General features: G+C 35.9%; 1 protein-coding gene across 1 annotated transcript in view; it reads left to right on the forward strand.

Annotated features, from left to right (window-relative positions):
* TTC29 (tetratricopeptide repeat domain 29) overlaps positions 1 to 26840 on the forward strand; it is an 86607-nt gene that overhangs the window by 15383 nt on the left and 44384 nt on the right. The window contains exons 3-4 of the mRNA XM_075500519.1: positions 4282 to 4505; positions 15939 to 16124. Coding sequence (XP_075356634.1) covers positions 4282 to 4505; positions 15939 to 16124 — 410 coding nt within the window. The remainder of the gene's footprint in view (positions 1 to 4281; positions 4506 to 15938; positions 16125 to 26840) is intronic.

Raw genomic sequence — 26840 nt, forward strand, 5'->3', positions numbered from 1 at the left:
TGTAATTTCATTAGCCTCGCTGAAGATTAGTATTTATGATTTCTGCACTGGTAACAGCAGATTAGAATCAGATTTCTGTGATTCCTCAGCATGACTGTATTTCATTTTAGAATAGCAATGATAATAATAAAAGAAACCCATATAGTTTAGTTATACGTATAGTTTAAGGAAAGTAAAATGCCTGTAGCAATATCCAGGTACGCTTAAAGCACAGTGTTAACAATAGCAGTGCCTTTTCAAGCTCGCACAGCCACATTCAATAAGTAGCTGCTTCCACCCATGTGATATTATACTACACAAAATCATCATCTATAACATGGTACCACTAAAATGGCAACTTGGCAACTTTAACTTTTGGTCGTTATTTATTTGGTGCTGAAAATTCTTCTGACAGATGCCCCCTGCCCCCCGCTCCCCCCCCCCAACATGCACAGAATTTTTCAGCACCGCATGCATAAAATACTGCATCACCGTAGCTGCTGATGTAGGACAAATGCAGGATACCCAACCAGATCCACTAAGTGGACCTCATTTCAGTGTTTTACCCAGCCTGTGTAAACAACCCTCCAGCAACTTCAACAGGGTTTCCAGTGATGATAGAGATGAGTGTACAGTCAGAGGAACGATGGCTTCTCAGCGTCATCTATGTTTAAGTATTATGGTTTTCATCTGTTGAATTTCATGGATTAAAAAGAAATAAACCAAATCTGCTTTAAATTAAAAACAGATTAATTGTTCTCTTTGTTTTAACCATAACTGCACAGATATGCTCCAGATTTCATTATAAAATAATTTGCTTTTGAAAACACATCTGCAATGTTTTCCTCCTAGCATGCACAAATGATCATCCAAAGGGGAAAGAGGACTTTAGGTTTATATTCGTATCCCGGTTCAACTTTGAAATCAAACACAGCTAACGCTACAAAGCTGTCCGCTCATTCTAATTCGGCTAGTTTAATTGCTGGCAAGCAACGGTGCGGGCAACGTTTGCATGTTTGTTTTTGGCGCTGTGCTTTTGTGGGGCTGAGCGGCAGCCCAGGGAGCGCAGCGCAGGGAGCGCAGCGCAGGGAGCGCAGCCCCGCTCCTCTGCTGCGCCGGGCTGGCAGGGCTGCGCGCCCCGCGCTGATCCCTGCCCCTGCCTCCCTTTGTTCTGCCGCCGTGCCCCGCTGCGCTGACAGCCCCGTGATTAACATGTCCTCGCTGCAGTTTTCCAGATTTCCAGTAGATGCCCCCAGAGACCATTAAACCTCTCGAACGTCTCCAACCAGAGGAAAGGCCAGTCCTTTCCCATTTCGCTTCTCCAAGTAACATAATTGTTCAAAGGAAACCGAAAATCGGTGCGGACGCAATGCAGAAAAACAAACTTACTTGTTTAATAATAGATCATAATTTATTAGGTAGTAAGGTTCCAAAGGTTTAGTGCAAACTAGTTTATTAATGCGGTAGAAACACACTGTTAACAGTTGGATTTTATAAAATAAATCATCTACATTTAATTAGGTATCAGTTTTTGATATTGATATTAGGAAGAAAGTGATCTTCGGTTATGTGAAACATGAGATGTTCTGTTTAACCTCTCATTTTACATGCTGCATGACATCATGAAAAGCAGTATGAAAAGGATTTTGAGGATTGAGGATTTATAGTTTATCTCAAGATATCATGAAAAGTTCACTGCTGTCACCTGCGCTACTCCTCTGTTTGAAAGCACTGTTTGTTGGGAAAAAGGACACTGGCATTTTCATCTGGAACCACTTTGATAACTGAAACAATTTCAGAACTCGTTGCAGTGTCAGGCTCTCCTAGGCGTCACGAATACCGTTCATCCCCATAATACCATTCATTTCTAGCCCTGTTTTATTGTTTCTGTGTGGTCAGTCACTTGTGGCTTATATACTGCAGAAACTTAGGAAAACAAAAGTATTATTATTTTGCACTTTGTTTATTTTCTGTTTTTAAGTATAACTGAGAGATAACTTTTATCTTTATGCTTCTAAAATTTGAATGGTTATACAGTAGATAGCTTCATTGCTTGTGAGTTATAATCAGTTATCTTTGCCTAAGAAAAAAAATGTGTTCTGTACCATATGATTACTTCAACATTATTTCAATTTCTTTATTAATTGGGATGGGATTTATTAAAAGAATATTGACACTAATTTTTAAAACTGACCTATTTTTATTGTATGTTTTGTTTTCCTGTATTGGTTTGCTAATAATGCTGTCTTGTGGGGAAAATGTGCTTTGACTTCAAGTAAAATGTATCAGTCTACAGGAAATAGTGTGTTGCATGGGCACAGTTTTTCTATTTATACGAATATTGGTACTATGCTCAGTGAGTATGCAGTGAGTGTTAAAAATTAACTGAATTACGTTTTGTTTAGTCACTGTTAAGATCTTTTAGCCGTACTTTCTTGTCCACTTCCAATACATCTAATGATTTAATGCATGCACCCATATACACATATATAGATCACATTATATAAATATGTGTGTATGTGTGTCTGCTATGTAGATTGTTATTCTGCTGCTCTGAGTTTTATTAGTGTAGGATTCAGTTCTAGGCCTTTGGAAGTTGGTAGGAAATTTTTACCTATATTCTTCAATTTGTTTTTAGTTAGAATTTTAAAACAGAAAAAAGAAAGTATTCCATATACAGAGTAGAGAATACATTGTATGGTATTAACGTAATATCTTTACAGTATTTTGAAGCTATATACTGTGCATCTGATATATGACAAATATAGCATATTCTGGCAAATTAAAATTTAAATGTTTAAAGATATTTCTCATTTACTTTTCTAAGATAAATGCTGCAAATGTTTTCTGGTACAGAACAGTTATATATTTTCCCTTGTCTGTGTGAACAATGTGTGCTTTTCAATCTCAAAAACCACCTATTTATATAGTAAACATAAATTCAGAACTGTCTAGTCTAAATTGTATCAGGATTTTGTAATATTTTTATGTTCAGTTCTGCAACTGAAAAGTAAAAAATATATGTGGATTAATGTGCATCTATGTAGTAATTAATAGATTTTATTTTAATCATATTAGATATGAAATAATGCAGATTATTTACTTCTTACATCTCACATTACTGTTTATTTCATTGGCATCTAGCTAAGAAGTTTTTTACATCACTTCCATCTTATTAGCATTGTTAAAGAACTGCAGTAGCTCTTTGTAGGCTAGAAGTATTAGTCTCATTAGGCTATTGTTTAGCATGAGGTCATCTGAATTTATTACATACACTGTAAATCTCAGTTTTCAGAATTCCATATTTATTTTAAAACTACTGAAAATTTCAAGTTAAATGGATTTTAATCTAAAAAGACAGTCTTGGAAACAGTTTGAAAACTTAATGGAGTATACAAAATAAAATTAACACATCTGGGTCCTTGCCATTTTACTGGAACAAAGGTTTGTTTTCTCACACTAGATACCTATGCCTGCAAACCTTTACATCTGTACTTTAGTGTTGCAGGCAGTCCCATTGGACTCATAGCTTTCTCCAGGATAAGACACAATGATTGTTTCATGCCACATAAAAGAAATATTTTTATTATTTCCATAAATAATACCTCAAAAGATATATTATCTCTTGAGAATATTTGATTACACAACTTTTTGATACACATGTTATCAGAGTTTATGAATGAGATAACTGGTATAAATTCATCGTTGCATCATTTGATTTTAAAATTAGGGAGAAATTATCAAACTTTTGCATCAGTAAACCAGTCCCAGCTGAAGTTATATGCTAAACAGAAGCAAAATAATATCTAATGATTATGTTTCTGGCATAGCATTTGTTTGACGTTTTAAACCAAGCCATCATGTCCTACAGCAAAACTATTTAACATATACATTGTTTTGACATGTGGAATGTGCCTCATTTTTCCCTGTGCACTGTTTTAAAGGAAACTAAGAGTTCATTGTGTTTTCATGAGCTAATGTAAACATGGGGGGGGGGGGGGGAGTCCCATCAGTCAGCCTTTTTTACCAATACCAGCTAAAGAATACCAGTATATTTTTAACATGTTTTCAATATATATATAGGTATTTATTCATTATTGCCATATTTACTTCCCTAGGGTACGACATTTGTAATCGTATTTTAGCAGAACGCTTTCTGAGCAGGGGAAAAAGTCCCCCTTCCCTGCTGCTGAACTGCAGATGTCTCTTCCTGAAAGCTGTTTTAGTTATCTGTACTTATTTGGTAAGGTGGAGAAGAGAATACAGGTTTAAAGGCTTAAAATCTCTCTTTCTTATTCCCAGGAACAGGAATTCATACAAGAAGAACATCTGCATAGACATGCTGCGACAGGGTTATCACGAGTCCTTCTCCAAGCTCCTCGCTCTGATACAGAAGTGGAATGCCTTGAGGGAGGCTGCAGGGCCTGGGTCAGCCATATGGCAGCAGAAGTCCCCGGAGGAGCAGCCTGATAAGCTGGATCAGCTTTACCACTTCCTGACCAGGGCTGAGGCAGCCCAGCGAGCAGGTAAATGGGGGGATTGTGGGTAGCAGAGCAGCGGGAGCTGCAGCCACGAATGCCTGGGGGAAGCTTCCAAATTGTTTCATGTATGAATTTGAAACGTTACTGCATCTTAGCACATTTCAGCCTTAGTCAACTAAGCTGTATTTATAGAATAAATGATTAGGAACTGCAGATAGCGGGAGAGGTTTTGTGAAGGAAAAAAAGGGAAAAACATGTAGAGTGCATTATGATATCATCAGAAATGCTTGATGTATTTATAGCTTTGATAACATCTCAATTATTTTCTTATAGTTTCATTATTTATTGTTTTGCTTTCTCTATTGATTTGAGTAGCTGGTTTTGTATTAGAAAAATTTAACAGATGAAAAGCTGTTTCACACAGTAATAGTTTTATAAATCTGATTTTATTAAATACCCTGTCTGCTAACTGTGTTTGGATTTGTGACTGACTTAAGAAGGATTGTGAACATGTCAAATAAAATGCAGCACACAGATGTAACATGCCACCTGTGAATTACTAGATATTAGTGAAGACATAACTCCAAATTACTGTATTTTCTCTATTGCCTACTATTTACTAAGTGCTCGTATTTATCATTTCCTTTTACTATAAATAGTAACATAACTTACTCTGTCTTTCTCCTTTGGAATAATTGTAGGGATGAAGGCAGATAAAGCTCTAACTGCAATCCTGTTTCATGGCTGAGCTGATTTCACTATAGTTGGCTTGTTTCAAATTGCATTTTGATCGTTACAAATATGAAAATCTACAATAAAGCTTGTGAGTTTGGAACCTAAGCTTTTTGACTGAAATTTAGAAACAGACAACTTCATTTAAAAAGGAACAGCAAAAAAACCCTTTCGGCACTTAAAAAAAAGTTCATTTAAAATGTCGATTTTATGTTTACTATGAAAGCCAAAAGTTGTGTTTCTTTATTTAATTCACTGTAATTCTAGGCAGGAAGTCTAGCCAGCCCATGATTGGAAGGAATCTTCAGATTTGTCTAGAGTATGACTAAAACCTGAATAGGCACCCCCGTAGCTTGTAGGAGTACAAGAGAGAAGTTTTACGCTCAGGCTGCCCTGACAGAAGCATACTGCCAACAGTCTGATGTTCAAAAAGTAGTAGATGTGGCTTAGCTTGATGGGCCGGCTTCCTGCAGCTGCTTGAGGAGAGCATTTTGCCTTCCTTCAGTGCACGACATTTTTCAGTGTTACAAACTGATATGTGACAACAGAGTTGGCAAACATGCTCCCAGAGAGTCAAGGTGCTGCTGACTGTGCAGTTTCTGCCCCGGTGGAAGGCAGGGGCCCTTTCTCTCACTGAAACCAGCATTCATTGTGTGCTGGGCTCTATAAGTCTTTCACCTCTCACAGAGACAAGATACCACCAACTGTCTGACTGATTGTATCTTGCCTCTAGGAGAGAATATCTCTCAACTTTGCCTGTTGATGTTGGTCAAAACGGAAGAAAAGAAAATAATGATAGCATACCAATAGCGTTGGCAAGCATCTTTACTGAATTGCTAGATGAAGGTATAGTTTGGGGTTTTTTTTCACCAGTTTCAGTGCAAACCTTTGCACAAATCTCTTCTTTGTTTTAAGTGAGGCTTGAGTCACCTGGCACATGAAGGGGTGGATGCTAATTCATGTTGTGAGTGTTAGTGCTAGTAGTGCTGTGAAGATACATGAATTATACAGTTCGTCAAATACTAATTCAGTAGTTCCACTAATCCAGTTACTCTCTGATTCTAATCAAATTGCTTGGGGCTCTGGCTTATGATCTCCTGACAACTCTAGTTGACACCATTTAAGAAGTGTTCAGCAGTTCACCTCAGCTGGAACTTACCATGATGTAGCAGTCACAACAGCAGCTGACCTGCATTTGCTCTTCAGCCACCACAGTTCAAGCTTAAAAGGCTGAAAGTAGTATTTGGGGTTGCAAACTGTAAGAGTTTCACAGTGTGGTTTATGTTACTAATATTAGGCTAGCTGAAAGTTTGCCTGTCTCAGGTATGCTGTCCTGAGCTAACAGTTGTGTTGAAGAAGAGATAGCAGGTATAAATTATGGGAAAAAAAAAAAAAAAAAAAAAAAAAAAAAAAACTTCATGACTTTTAAGTTTTTTGATGAATTTAAACTTCATGAAGGGATTGATTTTGAACCTAAAGTGGTAAGTGGAAAACAAAACTTCACTTACTATGTCAGTAAATAATTTTCTTGTTTGTTATTTAATTTTTCTCACCTGATATTTTTGTGTCATAGAGTGTTGCTGTCTTAATTGTGAATATAACTTAGAACTGTTGCTCCTAAGTTTAGAGTTTTATGGTTGTTACCATAGTGCACAGAGAAAGCTAGGTATTCATTCCCTTTCCATATTAATTGGTGGAATATGTTAATCTTTTCAATTTTTTGATAGTTTGTAGTTATAGAACATTATAATGCTGGACATAAATTGTTTGCTTGAACAGAATCAGCTCCATCCATCACAATGTGGAGGCTGATATCAAAGAGCAATTATTTTCTTTACTGCTGGGTTTGAAAATAGTGACATTTTGTTTACCAGCATTACATTGTACAGACCATTTACCTTTACATACATCAGTGAATGTTCTCTCTGCTTTCATTTTTAGTGGAACATTTTGAATGAACTTCAAATCATACAGGAGTCATCTTTTTTTTTTTTTAAGTGCCTATTAACAATATTATACTGTGTGCAAAGAAAATATATTTTTTTCTGTCCAACTTAATCTCATTGTCATTCTATTTGAATACTTCCCAAGTATTTAAAAATAGAGAGCTAGCATTAATCCTTGCAGATTCTCAGAAAAATAGCTGACAGAGTTATTTTGCCCTAGGTACAGCATTATCCAAAAACACTGGCAGAAATATTGGCAATACTTGACTGCATTCCTATTTGGTCTTTTTTGATGCAAATAATGTAAATGTTTCTGACTTCAAAATTGAGTTATTTCGAATTATTCCTTGATCTTCCTTCATTATCATGGACTAACCTCTCTTTTTACTAGTTCTGGTCTCAGTAGCTTAAAAAAGGATATAGTTTAGCTGTTTAAATATGTATAGTTGTAGGGTTTTTTGGTTTTTGGGTTTTTTTTTGAAGAATGCAGGATAAATGCCAAAGCAATGTATCTACATAGCTCAGCATTTGATGTATACAGTTATCTCTTGGCACATGTATGAAAATGTTGGGGTTTTTTTCAAAAAGAAGGTTATATTTTGAGGCCATGGAATGGCCTGCCTGATTGCCTGCTTGCCTGCCTGACTGTACTACTCGGAGTAATTTCACTTAAAGGTGTAATTGTCCTTGAAAGGTATGATATAGTGCTGGCAGGTTGTTGTTGCTATCCCTTTGAAGAGCCATAGCTCCCTAGCTCCTACTCAGTACTGTTCTGCAAGTTAGCAGGAGGGAGAGTTTGAAGCCGCAGTCCATCCTTGTCTGACATTGAAGGCTGCTAACAAATATCCTTTGGCTGCTGATCCTTTATTTAAAGATCTTTGTGGAACAAATGATGACCATACCCTACAGAGGTGTGCCAACTGAATAGAATTCTTCTTGTCCATTTTGTCTGTCTAAGACCCAGACAAAATTTGACTCTATATCTCTGTGTGTTTGGGTGGGTCATGGGGAAGAAGTAGGAACAATGGCAATCCAACTAAGAAGTCTTTTACTTACATTTTGGAATTTTTGAACAGCACCCAGTGTAATGTGTGCCTGGGAGAACAGCTCATTATAATGACAATGTTGCTGTTCCTCAGATAAAAATATTCAAAAGTGCTTTAAGCTGCTATTTGCACAGAGTTTACCATATGAATGCAACTGAATCTTTAAATCACTACTTGGCTGCTATAGTCTGTCTTATTGTTTTAAAATGCATTGCTAATTTACTTGTTGGGTCTGTATGCTCATTAGGCTAAGCCACTTCTTTGAATCATCTCGTCAAAGTATTGTGTAGCTACTTTTATTCAGTTAGTTAGCACTGAGCCTACCAGAAGAATGATTGATAGTATGCAGATTATACTGTAAAGCATCAATTGTGTGTGTTAGACTGAGGCCAGCCTCTCAGTGATAGTGTGCCGAATTTGGTTTTTGTCAAATTAGAGGTTACCTGTCCCAGTATTATTTCAGAAGGGCTTGAAAAGTGTTGCTCTTCAGATTAAATCTGAATTACACATTAAATTGTAATTCATGTACATATTACAAATTAAATTCAGGCTTGAACCTGAACTGAATCCTTACCTAGGATTACCTCAAAGACGTCTTGAAGACCTCATCTGATCAGTGCTTGCTAGAGTGAGCTGATTTACCTGTATTGTACAATTTGAAGGGGATTCAAGGCAAGTTACAGCTCAAGAACAATTAAAGGCAGAGATGTCTCGGCCATTGCCTCTACTTTGCCAGAGCAGAGGAGCAAAACCAGGGAAAATGCCACAGTTCAGTGGCTGCAACATGTTTTGAGCAGTCAGCACTATGGTGGCAGATGACTGTGTTCACTGTGCCAAAGCCAATGCATGGAACCTATACGTGGGTATGAACGTGCCTTCAAAGGGGCAAGACACTGCTTATTAGTTGATCATTGGGGCAGCTGGTGGGAAGTAGGAGTTAAGACCTGGAAGCTGTTGCCTTTCTCAGATTCCATCTGCTCCTGGTTCCCAACCCCATGCGACCTTTGTGGTGTGCTGTATGCTAAATGCTGAATCTGTGCATGCGCTACAGGCTGCTGACTCTTGTTCTAGAGAATATCAGACACACAGAATTAGATGGAAGTGCTAACTTGGCTCTTTTTTCCTCATCTCGGTGTAGAGAAAACTTTTGACAGTATGAGTTATCATTTGTTGTTGTTGTAAAAGATGACTTTTCACAAAGTATATGAAGAAAGCATGAGTATTTGATGTGTTTGCACTGCAAAATCTTTCTTTGTCTGAGGTACTTAAGGTTGAAAACAGAGTTTAGCATTTTACAGTGGAAAGCTTTTCTGTAAGATTTCACACTTACGCCTTAGGCTGGGCTAGAAACATTGCAATAACTATATTACTCATGCTATTTTGGAAAAAAAAAATGGAGAGAGGTTATGCATTTAAAAAGAAAAAGGATAAACATACCAAAATCTCTTTTAATATTTGCTTGGAGGAGACGTAGTTTTGTTTGGTTTTGGGGGGATGGGGAAAAGAACACTTTTATTTTCTAAGCAGGTTTGCCCTTCTCTGCTTAATATTGTATCACAGGAAAAAATGCAGCAGTTGCTAGAGACCAATGGAGGAGTTTATTATTTTTGTAATCATCTTACAAAAAGTGAAGTGATTCTGCCTGGGAAAGAAGCCAAGCCTTCTCAAAATATAGCCAATTGTAGAACTACCATTGACTTCAACAGAAGCAGCTTTTCTTAGAAAATTTCAGTAGTGTGTTTTCATTGCAAGGGCTTGGAGCTCTCCTTTAGTGTCCCAGATTACCAGTTAATTGCCTTATATGATTATCATTAGATAGCTTTATCCTTACCTGGCAAAATTATATCCTGACCATTTCCTTAGCATCTTTGTATACATTGTACTTTCATTTAATATATTCCCCTTATGTACCTACCAGTGTTGGGAGGGGTGTGCTCTGTGTACAGCCTGCCTCATGATACCTAGGAAGCTGAGGCTCTGCCTGAAACTTGATGGTGTCAGCATGCTACCCCACAGCAACCTTTCTTCACTTGTGTGTGAGCTTAGCTTATGGATAAACTTTCTGGAAAAAGGAATGATTGGGTGGTCTTCTACCTGTAGGGGTAGAGGCATGATCGTCCTGAGCAATCAAATGGGATTGATTCTTTGCCATGTACAGATCCAGGTGGAAACAAACTGATTGCAGCACCATATTCTATTACTGTTCATGCTGCTTTTTGGCCCAACAGCCTCCCCATCCTGGATCTTTCTGTGTGTGAATTCTTCACAGTATCAGCTGTCTTGCTACTAAGTCACTGGTATTGATCTCTCTGGCAAAAGTATTAATGGTGTCTCATTCTGACATCAAAAATGACTCCTAGTGACTCAATTGATCTGAGGCCACTCCTTTATATGTCTTCAAGAGTGAATGGTCAGTTATAATCAAGTCGTACTTGCTAAAAACAACTAACTGAACTGGCAGATGAGTGTTACCAGCTGTTGAAAAGTTTCTATATGGCCTTCATCTGGCAGGAACAAATGACTAACTGGTGGTTTTTTGAGTGGAAAATATTGAGCCATAAATGGATGTTGAAAAATTTCTTTCCGATACCTGTATTTTAAAAATGAGTACAAGTTCTATTTTCCATTAACAAGAACAACAGCCTCTTTCTTTTCTTCTTCAAGGAAAATAACAAGCCAAGATCTCTTCATGATGTTGTTTTCATCTGTGTTCTAAAGACCATTTCTGTACTTTTTCTTTTGTCCACTACATCCTGTCATGAAGGAGATCATACAGATGTGGCAGCAGTTGTACTTAAATCCCACTAGTATGGCTTGCAGATCTTCTATGTGTTTCTTTTCTCTCATCTTAGCTCTGTTGGGATTGTCATGCTCAAACTCCATCTCACTATCCCTGTGCATTGCACTACTTAATAGATGTCTAGCTGAACACAACAAACATGCAGACCACGGATATGAACAATCCTCTGTTCCATGCACACCTTTACTTGCCAGGGGAACAGTTCCTAAAAAGAGCCCAGGAACAAACAAAGATAGTGTTCAGTGGGCCAAGTGGGGACTATGGCTTGAGCATAACAAGAGGACATCCTATTTGACAGTTGAGACGCACCTGAAGAGATCCTGATGCGGAGCAGGAAACACTATATGTGTTTAATACATGGGGTTTGATGTTTAAGCTCAAGTCAAAGGGTTGGTTGTTTTTTTTTAAATCTCTGTTTAACAAAAAGATCTCAGCAAGGTTTCATAGGGATGCTTCCCTTTTGTGCATAGACACCCAATTTCAAAGGTGTTTTCCATTGCAAAGGACAATGAAAATATTTTGAAAAGTTCAGATCAAACAAAATGAAAGAAGTCTATTTTCTGTAATTTATATTTTGTGACAAAAAACATTAAAATATTAAAATATTATAAAACAAATACTGCAACATAGCATGACTTTTAATTTGTTTTCTGCTTAATTTTTGTGAAATATTTCTGCCTTCAATTTGGTAATTTGACATTGAAAAAATGCTCTGTTGGATAATTGCCCATAAGATGTGTTCTTAGCCCTGCTTCAGATCTTCAGTGAAGTCTAAAACTGTGAACTATCAGGCCCCACCATCTGTTCCATCAAGTTCTGTTTGTTCTGTGTAGCTGCCATTTTGGGTAGATGTTCATCTTTACAGTGTTCTCACAATCCTGTGACTTAAATGTTCTGGAAGACCTGAATTTAGCTTCCAATGTTTTATGACATTAATGTAATTTTTGCAAGATTAATGGGATCAACCTTTGAACCTTATCTATGTGTTTTCTTAATTGTTTCTTATTTAAAAACAGGAATTTGTCTTGCAGGAATTGTTTTACAATTGCTTGTGTGATTCAGACTTCTCTTTCTGTTCATTCGGTATCACATTCCGGTGCTGTCATTCCCTCTCTGATAAGTGGTGCAGATAACTTTTTTTTTTTTTTTTTTTTGGTATCAACAGATACATAAAGATGACTTGTCTACATGTATTCTATTATCAGTTGTAGAGAACTTACTATGCAAAATCAGAGAGGTCAAAGCTTTAACGACTGAACTACTTATGTGAGATTTTATAGAAGAGAGGATTTACCTATTCTAATATTTTTCTTCTCCTGAGGAGGTAAAAGTTCACTTTTACTAAGTCTGACATGCTAGCTTTACCACTGTCAGAATAATCTCAATGAATTTCTTGATTTGTAAATCAGACTTTGAATCCAGAAGACAATACAGCTTTTAAAAGTGTATATTTTGGGGTTTGTTTTATGACCAGGATATCTGGTCAGCCACTGTCCAAGACAATTACAGAGAAATGGTTGTCTTTGTGCACTTCTCATTGTTATTCACCGGCAGGATAGTCATCAGAGGGTCACATTAAAGTTCATTCAATCAAAGCTGTGGCAGTAGCAATAGTCCGCCTCAGGTCAGTTCCATCTCTTGAGATTTGTAGGGCACTACCTGAAGTTATTTGCGTAATTTTATGTAGCATTAGTGCCTTGATACTTTGTAGCAAAGATTTCAACGGCAACAAATCTGTATCTAGTGTTCTACCCCGTGACAGTCCAATTATTTTTCCCCTTACTGTGTTATTGTAACCATTTGTATGTATCCTCTGGTATCTTCTAAGTTCATTTTCACTTAGCTGTAACCTATAGATAATGTGTATTGTTATCTTTATGTTAGTGGTTATAATTAGGTTTTGTATTTCTCTGTTCATGTGGTTATTTGTTTATGTACTTGTAATCATCATGGGAACCTCTCCCTTTTACTTTTGAGATAATCTTTAAAAGTGCTCCCTTTTGCTGCAATAGATGTTTAAATTGGGATGAGATAAATCACAGCCAAGAAGTATCTGCTTTTCCTCACTGAGAGTAAAGGGATCCTAGGTAACCCATATGTATATCTAAATTGGCTAGTTTGGATGAATCCAAACTATGTCTTGACTCTTTTATCTACGCATATGTATAGCTGTGCTTACATATATATATATGCATATATGTGCCTAAACCTTACTTCTATTCCAGTATCATTTGCAGAGATTTTTATGAGGCTATTGTACCAATATAGTCTTAATTTCTTGTGTATGAATAAGTTTTATATGATGCACACTCCTGGCTATTCTGAAGAGGTACCTAAGAGGTACTTTTTCCGCCTTGAGTGAGAACAAAAGGCATGAAAACTCACAGCCATGAAGAATGTTCTGATAAGGAACACATGAAGTCTATATATTGATAAATATTCCTCTCAAAGCCAAATTTCTAAACTTAAACTGATGTTTTGGTATCAAACCTTAGATACAAATTATGAGATTATAATCTAGATGTAATTTCTGGGGTATTTCTATTTTAGTGATTCTAAAGAGATTGTGAAACTCTCATTTCTTGGAAGGGGTGTTATCTTATTTAAAATACTAGAAATGGAAATGTATGTAACACAAACTGGTTCAAAAATCACAATTTTATATATTTTAATGGGAATTATTAAAAAGGTAGACATATGAGGTACCACTTCATGGAGGAAAAACTCTGAGAAAATAAATAGGAAAGCAAAATAATAAACAAAAAAGCAAAAGCAAAAAACCCTATTGTTTACCATTAAAGAAGAGGAATTAATTTGTAAATCAAAAGACAAAACCAGAGAGCGTTCAAGAATGGGGAAAAGACATTTCAGCTTGATTTCAGAAAATTTTAAGCAGGGAAAATTCAGCCAATGTTCTCCAAAATGGCCAAGATAGATAAAAATGGAGGAGAAACAAATACTAGATAAACCTCTTGAAGACTGCAGACATGATTAGGCGGTAACAGGATTCTTTCAGAAGACAGAATAAAGTTCTTGTTTTGTGCAACTCGCTGAAGAGCTTTATCAAGATGTTCTGAAGTCAAAGAACTTAGTCACGATTACAGAATGAGAGATTTAGATTACTTCCTATTAGACCATACATAATTTGTCATTTTTAATTTTGAGACAGAACATACTAGAGATGAGACTGAGGAAACACTCTCTTGTGTGGTTTAGTGATGCATTCAAAGTACTTTTTTGAGTAACTGCTGCTATTTTTTCCAAACAATGCAAGTGACTCACATAGATGATAGAATTTACAGTTGAGAAATTAGTCCTTTTTCAAAGTTGGATTTTCCCCAATTCTTCCTGCAGATAACAAAAGAAGAGAATTTAACTGCATCTTTTGATCAAAGTGTTTCCATATGGTATCATAGTTTTAAAACACTTAGAAAAGATCTGGACTTTGAGTGAAATCTTGCCTGTATGGAAATCGTTTTTTTTCCCTAGTTGATTTCTGTGTGGTGCTCCATACCCAGAAGTAAGAGGGTTTTTTTCTTTCTTTTCCCCCCTCTCTTTGTTGAGCAAAGCTTACAAATTGCAGAACTCCTGAAAGGAAAGCAGTTCTGTTCACACATCTAGCTTAACCAAACAGTCTCTTACCTGGTGCAAGACTTGTGGTTCTTAACTCCTTCTTTACCCAGCTACATGAAAATTCTTTTAAGAACTGGCTGGTTGGCTTATGTTCATTTAACAGCCACAAACACGGTAAGTAGCTGACCAAAACTGCAATGGAATTTTAGCTAATTATTCCCATTCACATCTGACATGAGGAGAGTTTGGAAAGAAAATTCATTTAGTTTAGCCAGTGATAAATTTAGCTGTGAAACATATAGGTTCATGCCGTACTTTATTATCTCATAGATTCTTCAGTATCATGTAGGGAATCTATATTTCAAATCCCCCTTAGGGAGAAGCAGTATGATAAGAGTTGTCAGGTAAGTTTTAGACCTGTACTCCAAATTAATACAGTTTTGGAATAATCTGAAGAGGATTTTTTGTCGAGATTTTTTTTTTAAAGGTGCTTTTCTGAGAGAAATAACTCTAATTCTGTAAAAGCTCTCATTCTGTAATTTTAAATTGTGAATAATATATTTGTTGATAATCTTGTAATGCTACTTAGATTTGGGACTTGCAATGTTTTTATAAATTTTAGGGATAGTGTGTGTTCATTTAGCTGTCTGAGATAATAAAGAGTGGGAACTAAATGTGTGGGTTTTTATTCAGATCATAAAGGAGATCTGTGACTTTGAGTCTCCCCTGCTTTCTACATCTGTTCTGAGAGCAATACCTTGGTGAACTGTCTTTTTTCAGGGCAAGGTGTAAAATTTCAATTTTTCCTTAATTTCTAAGAGTGATAAGGTACTAAAAACGGGAATACACATGAAAACTCAAAGCCTTTCTTGTTAGTCTTTCTTTGAACATTTAAAATTGTATGAATTAATGGATTGTGTTTGCAGAGTGTCTTGTTTCGTTCTTTATCTCCATGACCATGGTTGCTACCTTAGACCCGTTTTGAAAGCTCTCGGTGCCTTTTCAGATCTCAGTGGCTCAGACAAATGCTTCTCCAGCAGTGACTGTGTGGTTTTTTGCTCACTCTAGCTTCTCTCTTTTGACTAGCCAATGTCCTATCCAGGTTTTGTATGTCTTATTGAACTGAATTTTGGGTTTGCACACAGAAATGAGAGCAATTTATTGTGGTTTTGCTAAAATAAGTTTTCAGTTCTGCCTAATTTGTAAGGTATCATTTTCCCCTTATCATATTACTTTGAGTTGACGTGTAGGAGAATGTGGTGGTATTTGGTGGAAATATAAAGAGCTTTTCATTTTCATTATATGGTCATTGCTGTAATATGTAAGATTTCTGAAAGCTGATGATAATCTAACATTTTGATTGTAATTTTTGTTTTTAAAGGGCACTATGAAGAGGTGTACGATAACCAGCTTAACTTGGCCTACTGTTTCAATGACCCTGAGGACAAATGGTTAAGTAATTACTTTTACGAGCAATGCTTTAACACTGCTCAACTAATAAAAATTGATGGTGGGAAAAGAGAGGCACAAGCACATGCAAATATGGGCCTCATCAATGAGGAACAAGGTAAGTCACTGAGATCATAAAGCTACGTTGTATCGGCATTGAGACAGTCACATCTGGCAATTTGTGTTTCATCACAGGGCACAGTATTTCAATGTAAAATTGATTTGCAACCGTAACCTAAAAGAAGTTTTAAAACTGTTGCATTTTTAATTTTTGGAGCAGCGAATAGGAAGACAAAGAAATCTATAATTATTCACAGACCTGTTTCCTGTGTTGACATTCCATCTACAGTTGAAAGTACTCAGATGAAAAAAAACCCACAAGTTTTAAATAAAGCATTTGTTTAGTGCAAAGGTTCTTTGGGTTGGACCTTATTTCCTGTTGCTTGTTTTTGACAAGAGACTGGTAAAGCTGTCTCAGGCCACAGGTGTGTGAGTAGGATGGCGCCTTTAGTTATACAAACTGGGTTGATTTAAAAGAGGTATGAACACATAATTCAGTTTAATCCTGCCTCCAATTTACACTTGGATAAAACAGCCTATATTTTTGTGTTCTTTTTAAAAACTACCTTCTGGTTCTCTTGACTGAAAATGACATCCTGTTTGTTTGTACGTGACTGCCACATTGGTAATTGCTTCAGATTTATACCTTACCACAAGCTCCATTTCTCTATTCTTGTATCTGTATCCTCAAACTGGGAGTCTCTGAAATTAGAAAAGATATTGATAGAAGTAACTAGAATCACAGAACAGCCCAGGCTGGAAGGGACCTCGAAAGATCATCAAGTCCAATCTTTCATGGGAAAGGGAGCCTAGATGAGATTATTTTAGCACCCTGTCCAATTGCATCTTGAAAACCTCCAGCAATGTGAACTATACCACATCCCTGGGGAGGCTGTTCCAGTGAATGATTGTTCTCACTGTAAAAAATATTACTTTCTTATATCAAGATGAACTTTGATTCTATATTTAAAAACATACATTACCTTTCATGGCAGAGGGGTTTGTGTGTGTATAGCGGTCTGGGTATAAAGGTGTTTTCCTGTGTTTGTATAAAATCCTTTCATGTTGTGAGAAGACAAGCAATGAGTGAGCCTCAAGTAACTGAATAAAACCTGTCTTCCAGTTCTAATTCTGAAGTATACTGGATGCCTAACCATTGCTTCAAATATATGTGATTTGTATAGTCATTACATTTTTGTTTTTAAGTTTGACTTTGTGGGTTGAAACCATTCCAACTTTGAGTTCAGCTTGTGGCTGGTTTCTCAAATAGAATGGGTTTTCTCAGAAAAAAGAAGATTCACAGAAATTGAAATATTTTGTGCAAATAGTGTCATTCCAGTAAATGTCTGACAGAATGGGCGTGTTTTGAAGATGGCCTAATGTCCCACCAAAAACCTGTGCATAAAACAAAACCTGCAGCCTTTTTTTTTTTTTTTAATTGAAAGGTTATTGTCCTGGTTTTTCCCCATGTTCTCTTAAAGCTGAAACATGACACCTTTTTCAGTATTTCCTCGTATTTTCTAGGTTGCTGGTCATTCACACTTTTCCTCTGAACTGTTGCAGTATCTTTCTTGCCTGCAACACCTAGAGCTGGATTCAGTTTTAAAATTTGAGCTCATACCAATGATCAATAAAATGAAGGATTACTTTTCTTACAAATTGTATTTTTATTTGTGTTTTCAGGTATAACATCTACATTCTTTGTTTCAGCATAAATTGCATACTCATATTCAGTCCATCCACTTCAGTAACCTCTAAATTCTTTTCTGAAGAACTGTTAACTGGTTATTCTGTTCCCCATTCTGGGATCACCAGTTAGTAACATATTGCATTTAGGCAGAACTTTCTTTTTGCGCTCAGTAGCACCCTGTGTTTTGTAGGTGGTTTCTAGAATTTGTCAAGATTGTTTTGAATTCTGAAGTTGTCCTTCAACATGCTTTCTCTTCTTCCTAGTTTGGTATCATTTGAACATTTAAACAGCATTTTTCTATCCTGTAATTCAGATCCTTAATGAAAATACTAAGTAGTAAACTAGACCTAGGACAGGCACCTGTGGAACCTCACCGAGTACCTTTTTCCATACTGACAGTGAACTACTCGTAACAAATGCCTATATAGGATTTCCTAACCAATTTGCACTCACATAACAATAGTTGCAGGTGAACTATGCTTCCCTAACGCTTTACAAGAAAGTTATATGACAGTGAGAAAGAATTTATTAACTTAAATAGAAGATTGGTTTGCTGTCATTCGCTCTTGATGTATTATCATGTTTTCTCTAAATGCTTGGGAATAATCTGTTTGACTATTTATTTATTCCAGTGTTGTTCCAAGAATTGAAGTTAAGCTAAATCCAGTTTCCCAGTAGATAAGATAGCATTTGCTTAAAGCCCAGCCAGTCACAACCCAGCCATTTTCCTTTTGAGTGAAAAATGCTTAATTAGGTTATCTGTCTGATACTCAGTAGAATAAAATGATTGAAGTTGCTGAATTTTTTGCAACCTTTTCACTTGGTCCTTCAGTTACTAAAAAATAAAATTATAAGAAGGTGTATAAAAGCAAACATCCCTATCTATTTGTAGCTTCAAAGGCTCATACTGAGTGTGACTCACTACTGTTACCAAACCACTGCCTAAATAAAATTAACATTTCCTACTTTTATGATGTCTTAAGCAAAAGTTGTTGAATATTTAAATATCTTTAAGCCCATTACAAAAGTACATGAGTAAAGTTATGAAATAGACTTTGAGATGCTCAGAGGAGGAGAAATTTTATTTTCCTGCTGTAAAATATTAGAAGCTTCCAGAAGAGAGGCTTCTTATTAACATTGGTAAGGAGAGATAAAGCAAGGTGCATTTTCACTGCCCAGGGTAAAGCTCCACTGAATCTGTAGGGTCTGTCTTTTGCAAATATTTTATTTCCATAGAGAGGGGTGAAAAAATGAAGAAGCTGAGAGAGTAAGCATGGGATTTGCTTTGAGGGACCACTGAGAAAAAGACAGCAGATGTATTCCATGCACTTTTTTTTTTTCAGTGGGTGAAAAATTAAATCACAAGTTCTGATTGCAGAAAAAGTGTAAGAGCAGATGTTGAGTTGGCATTGTATAAAATTGCATGAGTATTAATGGTGTTATAAGTAAAATTCTAAACATGCTATTTTTGATGTTAGAACAGATAGATACAGCTTGTAAATTAGATCGTCTTTTTTTGTTCAGTTATTTATAATGCTGTAATCTAATTTGTTTGTGAACTGAATGAGTCAGATGTCCACTTCCTATGGGGATATATACATATATACAGGAATATATACACACAAATAGACATGTATGTGTGTGTTGATATAGGAATATGTATGTGTACCTATATAAATACAGGGATGTGTGTAGGTATGTGAATGATGCCCAACATTTACATGATACTTTGATCTGACTTAAACCGTATTTATATTAACTGCATTGATTAATAGTGCAGCCAGGAAGATAGCAGAATTTACAAGAATGAGAAGTTAGTCTTACAGACATTCATGTATGTACATAGATGTAAATATCTTGTACCAATTCTTTTCAGTTCTCTCATCTAAGAGTGTATTTTTTATTACCTGTGCACAGAAGCTGTCTATATATGCTTAGAACTGATTGCTTGGGAGTATAAAGTTAAATATGTACTTGTAAAGATTGTTGTTTGCCTTGGAAGCAAATCAATAAAATTGCTGGGTAATTTTTGTGTAATCAAATTTAAAGTTCTTCGACTTTCAGCCTGGTCCCTGTCCTAAAGGATGGATATAATCTGGTGTTCATTAATCTTCAAAGCTAAATATTTGAGGTGTCGGCAGTGTAGACTTCAGTCATGATATTTGGATGCAGGCAATTAGTGGCTGTCAGTACATAAGGGAAAGAAAACAATAATAATTGAGTAGCCTGCTGCAGACATAAATGGAACATTCTGCTTGGAGCAAACATGATTTTAGTCACAGTTCTTTGCAGAATGAGATTTTAACCTCTTTTTTTAAAAAAAACCTCTGTTTGTAAAATAAGGTCTCTGTTTACAAGTTACCCAAATGAGATGCTACTCATTGATTATTGTAGGAGTGTTCTGGTTATGATCCTGTTCAATTAGCTATACTCACCCCATAGTTTGTCTTTCCTCAGGGGGCTGATAATAAATTGTTTTATTAGTTTGGTTACTAGTCATTTTCTCATATAGCTATTAAACATGCTGATTTCACTTTATACACATTGAAAAAGCAATGTCATATTTTAATATTTTTTTCTTACATTAAATCCAGCATTACTTGTCATCCAAGTAAGCACAGGATTTGCAACAGAATCTTAGTTAAGAAAAATTAATTTAAAAAAATATTTTTACTTCCAAAAACACATTCAAAGAACAGGAATAATATCAACCGTTATAAATGTGTGCATTTTTCTGCATATCGGAGAATAAGAAGATTAGCACAGTCTGTGATAGTTCTATTATATTAGTGTAAATTCTGCTAAAGTTAATCGTGAACTTCAGGTTTACACTGTTGTATCTTGCAGAAGAAACAGTCTGAGCGTACTGATAAATGTAATGACTAGTGCTAGTTTGTATAGGTTCTTGCACTGCTAGTGCTTGTCATTACAATATTTGAGTGCTTTCTGTTTTGTATTAAATGGTTAACATCTATCATGCATGAAATGATGTAGACCTTAAATATATGTATCCCAAAGTTTCAGATAACTTATATCACCAACAAAAGCAGTTCAAGGGAAACAAGGAATTTGCCCGTGTAGGAGCTATTTGCTTCATATAGGTTATAACAAAATTAGATATAATATATTTCTATATTATTCAAAAGCATAATAAAACCAGGTGTCTGAAAGTGTGCTTGTTCTAAAAGCAGCCATCAAGGCCATTGCAAGTAATACAGGTGTTTGTATAAATATGTGTGTATATACACATGTATGTATATATACAGACATATATATGTACACACACATTCAAATATAGCCAGTGCTTTAAAGCCAGTACTTCAGATACCAGCATTTCAATCTTAATGTCAAGCAATTCTGCATTTGTGAGAGAAGCTTGAAGATGACTAATTAACCTATCTGATGGTGTTTTTCTAATACAGATGCATGACTGTTCTTTCCTTAAGCCACTCCCTTACAAAACGATAGGTTAGTGGTACATTGTGTGTGGGAGAGTGGAGCAGGAAGAGTGACATCGAGAACTCTGGAGGAAGCAATGAAAACATTATCACTACAGTCTTATAAATATCTGTCCTCCCACCCTTGAATGATGCAAGGATCTCAACACTTACCTTTCAGACGTTAGCAGCAAAGGTAGACATTCACAGGCTGTGGTTGCTTTCCTGCACGAGTGAATTAAGCAGTGCACGGGGATGTCTATGAGCATTGCTAGGCTAGCGCTGAAATGATGTTAATAGTCCTGCACCTGCTTTTAGCTTATGCTAACTTGGACTTTCCTCCTGCTATTATTCATGGGCACAGTCTGGTAATTAGGAGTGTTGCAGAGACTTTTCCTAACAGGCAGTTTGCAAGCAGCCACACTGTTTTGAAGGATAAGAGAGTTGACTAGGATAGACGCACCTTTCCATATCTGTTGTTTGCAGTGCTTGGAAACGTTTCTGGATACATTTAAATAACTAGTTTTGAGAAAGCATGTAAGTATCACAGTAGAGTACAATGAATAAAACTTTCACAACGAATTCCAAGTGTAAATTGGTGCCATGCCAGGTACTGCATATCCCCTGGTATGGGATCTGCGAGATGTGTGAAAATTATGCCATTAATCTCAATGCAGTGGTGACTTTGAATTAGTCATCCCATTTATATTCTGCTAGCAAATAAGGATCAGCAAAAGTGGAGGTAATACTTTTTCTGAAATGCTTGCAGACTGGAAAGGCTAAAGGCAGGCAGAACTAGTAAGAGAAAGGGACAGAATGCAAAGCAAATAGCCATGTTGGATATCTCAGTGCTGATTCCTGTAACATACAGCTAATCCATAAACCCCATTTTGTCTGTCTTTGGGTGTTTTTTAGATTGCAAGTCTTAAGGAGACCTTGATCAGGAATTCTTTATTCCTTTCTAAAATAAGCTTAGACATTTCAAAAAATGTGCCATATTCTGCAAATTAATGGAGGGGTTTTAAGTGTTCAGTCTTAATCCAGTTCTGCCTTGATTATAAGCAATGTTAAGCTCCTGTTGCTTTTCAGTCAGAGCAGGGCTATGCCAGAGTTGATCACTTCTGATCCCTCCACACCCACCCCAAAAATATGAATAAATTGGACCTAATTTATGAGAACGGTATAATTGTTCTATCTGTAATCATGGATAAAATACAGTCTATTTCATATGTTAGAATTTGATGTAGACTTTTCTGGTTGAAAGGCCTAGTGAACACAAGGGGCTTGTAAATAAATATAATTAATTTGTTGTGAAAAAAAAAACCCACAGAGTTCTTACAGACTTTGACAATCTGCATTTAGACTGAGGAGTAGGATTATACCTATTGTTTTACCATACTGTTGAAATTAAAGTTTTTAATCAAGGCATTATAGAAGTTGGTCGAAAGATTCCTATTGAGTTTAATGGGCATTTAATTCAAGCTTCTGAAGCTTAAGTATTAATTACTAGATATATTTGGTAAACAGCAACTTAAAGACAGTTCATAACATCATCTTTTTGTTTTGGAACAAAGAAAGCCTAAACTGATTATTTCCTTGTTCTTAGCAGGTCCTATTTAATCCATTGCTATGAAATTGCTGATTTTGAATTGTTTATGACCAGTGTTTTTTGATTAAAAACTGTAATGTATAAATAATCGAGAGAAACTCAGCATACATTCATGAGTATCTATGCAGAGGAAATATGCACGTTGAAGCAGAATTTCCCCAATTGGTTTGCCTTCAGGCAGAAATAATATATATTCAGATTTAAAAAAAGAATGTTAATATTGCAAAATGAAGTACTAAAAACGTTTAAAAAGGCAAAAGTTAAAATTGCTTATGAAATTTCTTGTGGTTTTGTGTGTGTGCATTTTGCAACTTTTAATTACATAAACATGTACTGTCTTTTGCCAGGAGATTCCGAAGTACAGCCAGAATAAAATTCACTTGTGGGATGGATGGCCCACTTGCACCTTCTACATCAATAGAACTTTATATTGTTATCTGTGTTGCAAGTCTGCCAAGCCCACTTAAATAGCAAATCCTCATTGTTCTGTATAATGTAGAAATGAAAAGTGCTGCTTCACAATCTGGTTGCAAAATTAGAAACAGCTGGTAAATAAAAGAAACCAGTGGGACGACATTTGTGAAGAGGGATAAATGTCTTCCTTACTACCTGTGGAGTGCAGAGCTGTTACTGGTAACAATATTGCTGCATTTGAACTATCTGACCTGCCTATTTAATGTTGTTATGTTTCCACCATAAGGTGTATAGCCAGTATCTAGAGGTCTCCATATTGTCGTATTCACAAGTGCAGGTCTAACACTGGAAGAAAGCAACCTAAAATGGATCCCACTTCTCTCTTCAGGAACAAAAGCAACTCAAATTACCAGCTAATAGCTATCCAAGGCCTTTCTGGTTTCATCTATCCTTATGTCTGTGTTTAAAGATTCCTTTTTGTAAGCAACAAAAATTTAAAGGAAAAATTTTGCTTTAAAATGATACGCAGATAAGTTTGTGATTTTTGATAAAAGGTTAGCCTCATCATTTCCTTTATCTTTATTTTTATAATGGGATTTTTCATAGCGTGGACCAAAAAGAGAAAAGAGATTTTGAGATATAAATGCCTGTGTAAGTTTTTTCGTAGGAAGCCTGAGTGCTAGTAAAAATATGGCAGTGGTCTAAAGGAGAGTGCAGTTCTAGAGATTTAAAGGCTATATATCCTTTGAGGCAGGAACCACCATTTTGTTCTGTGTTTATACAATACCATTTCCTGTATGCTTCTATGACACTTGTACTTGGCAAGGTTCAGTGTGTGCTGTGATAAATTGAAAGCTATATGTGAACATGCTGCTGACTGGCCAGTGCTTAGTTGCTGGCTGGCCAAGCAGCATGATGCCCTCTAGAATATGTACAGCATTCTGCCTGTCTTTCTGTCTGGAATTTGGATCAATGTCTATCCTCAAGCTACTAATGTTCTAAAAAGTGGTAGGAACTTATTGTCCTATGGACTTCTTACCACTCCTTACCAAATTTGGTTGAAGTTCACTCCAAATCTAGTTGGAGGACAGGATGATCGCATAGGCTGGTTTCCTTTGGAGACTAACCTAAAAATGTCTTTTTATACTGTTCGTTGTTTGGAGAGAACCCGTAGCATGTTTCATTTGATTATTTTAATTTTTCTTTATATAACAGGCCATATCCAGTAGTAACCAAATATCATTGACTTATCATGATATCCCCCCCTCACCTGAGGTTGCATATCCCAGATTGCTAACTTTTAAGTTTTATTCCTAGTTGTGATTATTTATTCCAAACAACTTTTTCAGAAAAAGGAGTGTAGGAATAGTTCAGACCTGAAAACTTGCTCACGTGTCTCCAAATACTGTATCTTTGGCTACATATACCTGTTGCTAAATTTTATCTTTAAGTTCATGTAGAAACATATACTTAGAAAGAGTCTCCACATCAGGAAACTTTAGAGACAGAAAGAAGCCTTTCCTTAATGGGACATGGAATTCTGCATGTCCAGTTTGACCGTTTAAAACACTTCTAGTCGTTGATTTTCATCATATCAACTGAAGCTAACTCTTCTTTGTTATTCTGCACTTACACCATTTCACAAAGCAGTTATGTTATTTTTTTCTGGTTGCTTAAGAACTGAATACATAAGTTAGCTGGGAAAAACTTGATTGTAGAGCATAATCTAAAAAGTTTAAGCAGCAAATTGCTGGGAGATAAAGTCTTCAGATATGATGCTTTTCTCTGTCAGTCAGTGGCAGACAGAAGCGGCCATAAATCCAGATAGATTCTTGGGGAGGACAGATTTAAAAGGTTTATTAAATAATTGAGCTCATCCTCATGCAAATGCAGAATGTCGTTCCCTGATAAATGACATCGTATTATTACAGGGTTGTTACTGGTATTAAACTAGCAGGTACTGTATTGAATTGCTGTTATAGAAATTAGGTATGTTTTCAGTTCAAATTAGTATATAAGAAAGTCTGAAAGAAGCTTCTGAACATACAACATGAAAGCAAAAAGGACCTGTTGAGTTCATAAATATTCTTCATATAAGTATATTTTATTCTTATTTTTTAAAAGGTGTTGGTAGGCAATGAAGATGTTTTGAATAAGAGAACTCAGGGATAATTCTGTAGGGTTCTAATTTTCACTTCTGAAAATAAATACTGTGAAAACTAAAAACTTTATTCATGCTTTTCCTTCAGTTCATTTAAATCAAAGTTTAGTATTAAGCACAGGGAAGTAATAATATTCTTTACACTAGGAAAAAGTAAGCAGGTTTGCCAAAAGCCTCCTTAATCCTGTCACTGCCACTTTCCTAGCCTAGTTCTTCAAATGGAGAATCTTTCAGTTCTGATATAACACCTGGGGACAGGTCTGTATTCTTACTTGGTAATGAGAAGCTCTTCAAAATATTCACAGCAGTGCAATAGTGCTAATCCTAAACTTTGTAATTTGCGTTTTCCTTAAAAGTTTTGACATATTAAAAAAAAAAATTTTAAATTAGTTTCTGTTCTTACGTATTTGGTGATTGTAAAGTTCATTTTCAAGTACATCATAAAATTACTGGAAAAGTATTGCTGTTGTTTACATTGAACTATGAAAGATATCGTACCAGAAATATTTTAGAAAAAACATTTTATGTACACTTTAATATAATGTGTAGCACTCAAGTGAATTGTTTATATATGCACTTCTGTAAGAATCATATTTTCTTGATGGTTTTGGTATCAAATGTTGCTCTGTTTGCTTTATGTGCATGTTCATAAGACTATGACATTTAATGAAGAGATCTTTTTAAAGTATTGATAGCCATGAGTAAATTACACTATGTTTGATCTGTGTTAAAGATTCGAAGTCCAAGGTCTTTGAATAGAACTTAGAATAAAAATGTAATTAGGTTACATCCCTAAAGTCTGATATATCTTTAAACAAGACTGCAAATGAAACTTTATTAAAACTTCAAATGAATTATTTCTTTGCTTTTTTTAAATTCTTTTTCCCTCTCTTCTTTCATGTCTATTACTGACATTGCTGCTTGCATTTTACCTGTCTTTTCCAGGGTATTTTAATTATTTACTGCTTAATGAGTAGTACTGAGATGAAGCTTCATTCAGAGCTGCCCGCTCACTAACAGATTTTTTTGCTTCAAAGCTTTGCAAGGTCTTGGACTACTGCAGCTGAACCAACAGTTGTCATCATAAACTTTCCTGGAGGCAGTGTTTCCTTTTAGTAATTGGTAAAAGAGGCACTGTTTCCAGAGGTGCCTTCTCAGTGGGACTGAGAGCTGATGGGGTTGCATGTCCTCAGCCATTATCAATAATCTGTAGAAGTCATAGGTAAAACAAATATTATGAAGCTATTAATAAAAATATACCTTACTCTTCAGAGGATCATAGGATAATTCAAGTTGGAAGGGACCTCAGCAGGTCATTAGTTCAACCTGCTGCTCCAAGCATCCTTCTGGAGTAGATGATCTGTACAACAGAACAGCTCCAGTGCTGGAGTGTTGCATCTGATGTTAAATTTATTATTGAAAGCTGTGAAAAGTAAGGGGAATGGGGTAGAATCTGAATAAAA

This window comes from Mycteria americana, chromosome 4 (assembly GCF_035582795.1).
Source record: "Mycteria americana isolate JAX WOST 10 ecotype Jacksonville Zoo and Gardens chromosome 4, USCA_MyAme_1.0, whole genome shotgun sequence".
In the NCBI taxonomy this organism is placed as follows: domain Eukaryota; kingdom Metazoa; phylum Chordata; class Aves; order Ciconiiformes; family Ciconiidae; genus Mycteria; species Mycteria americana.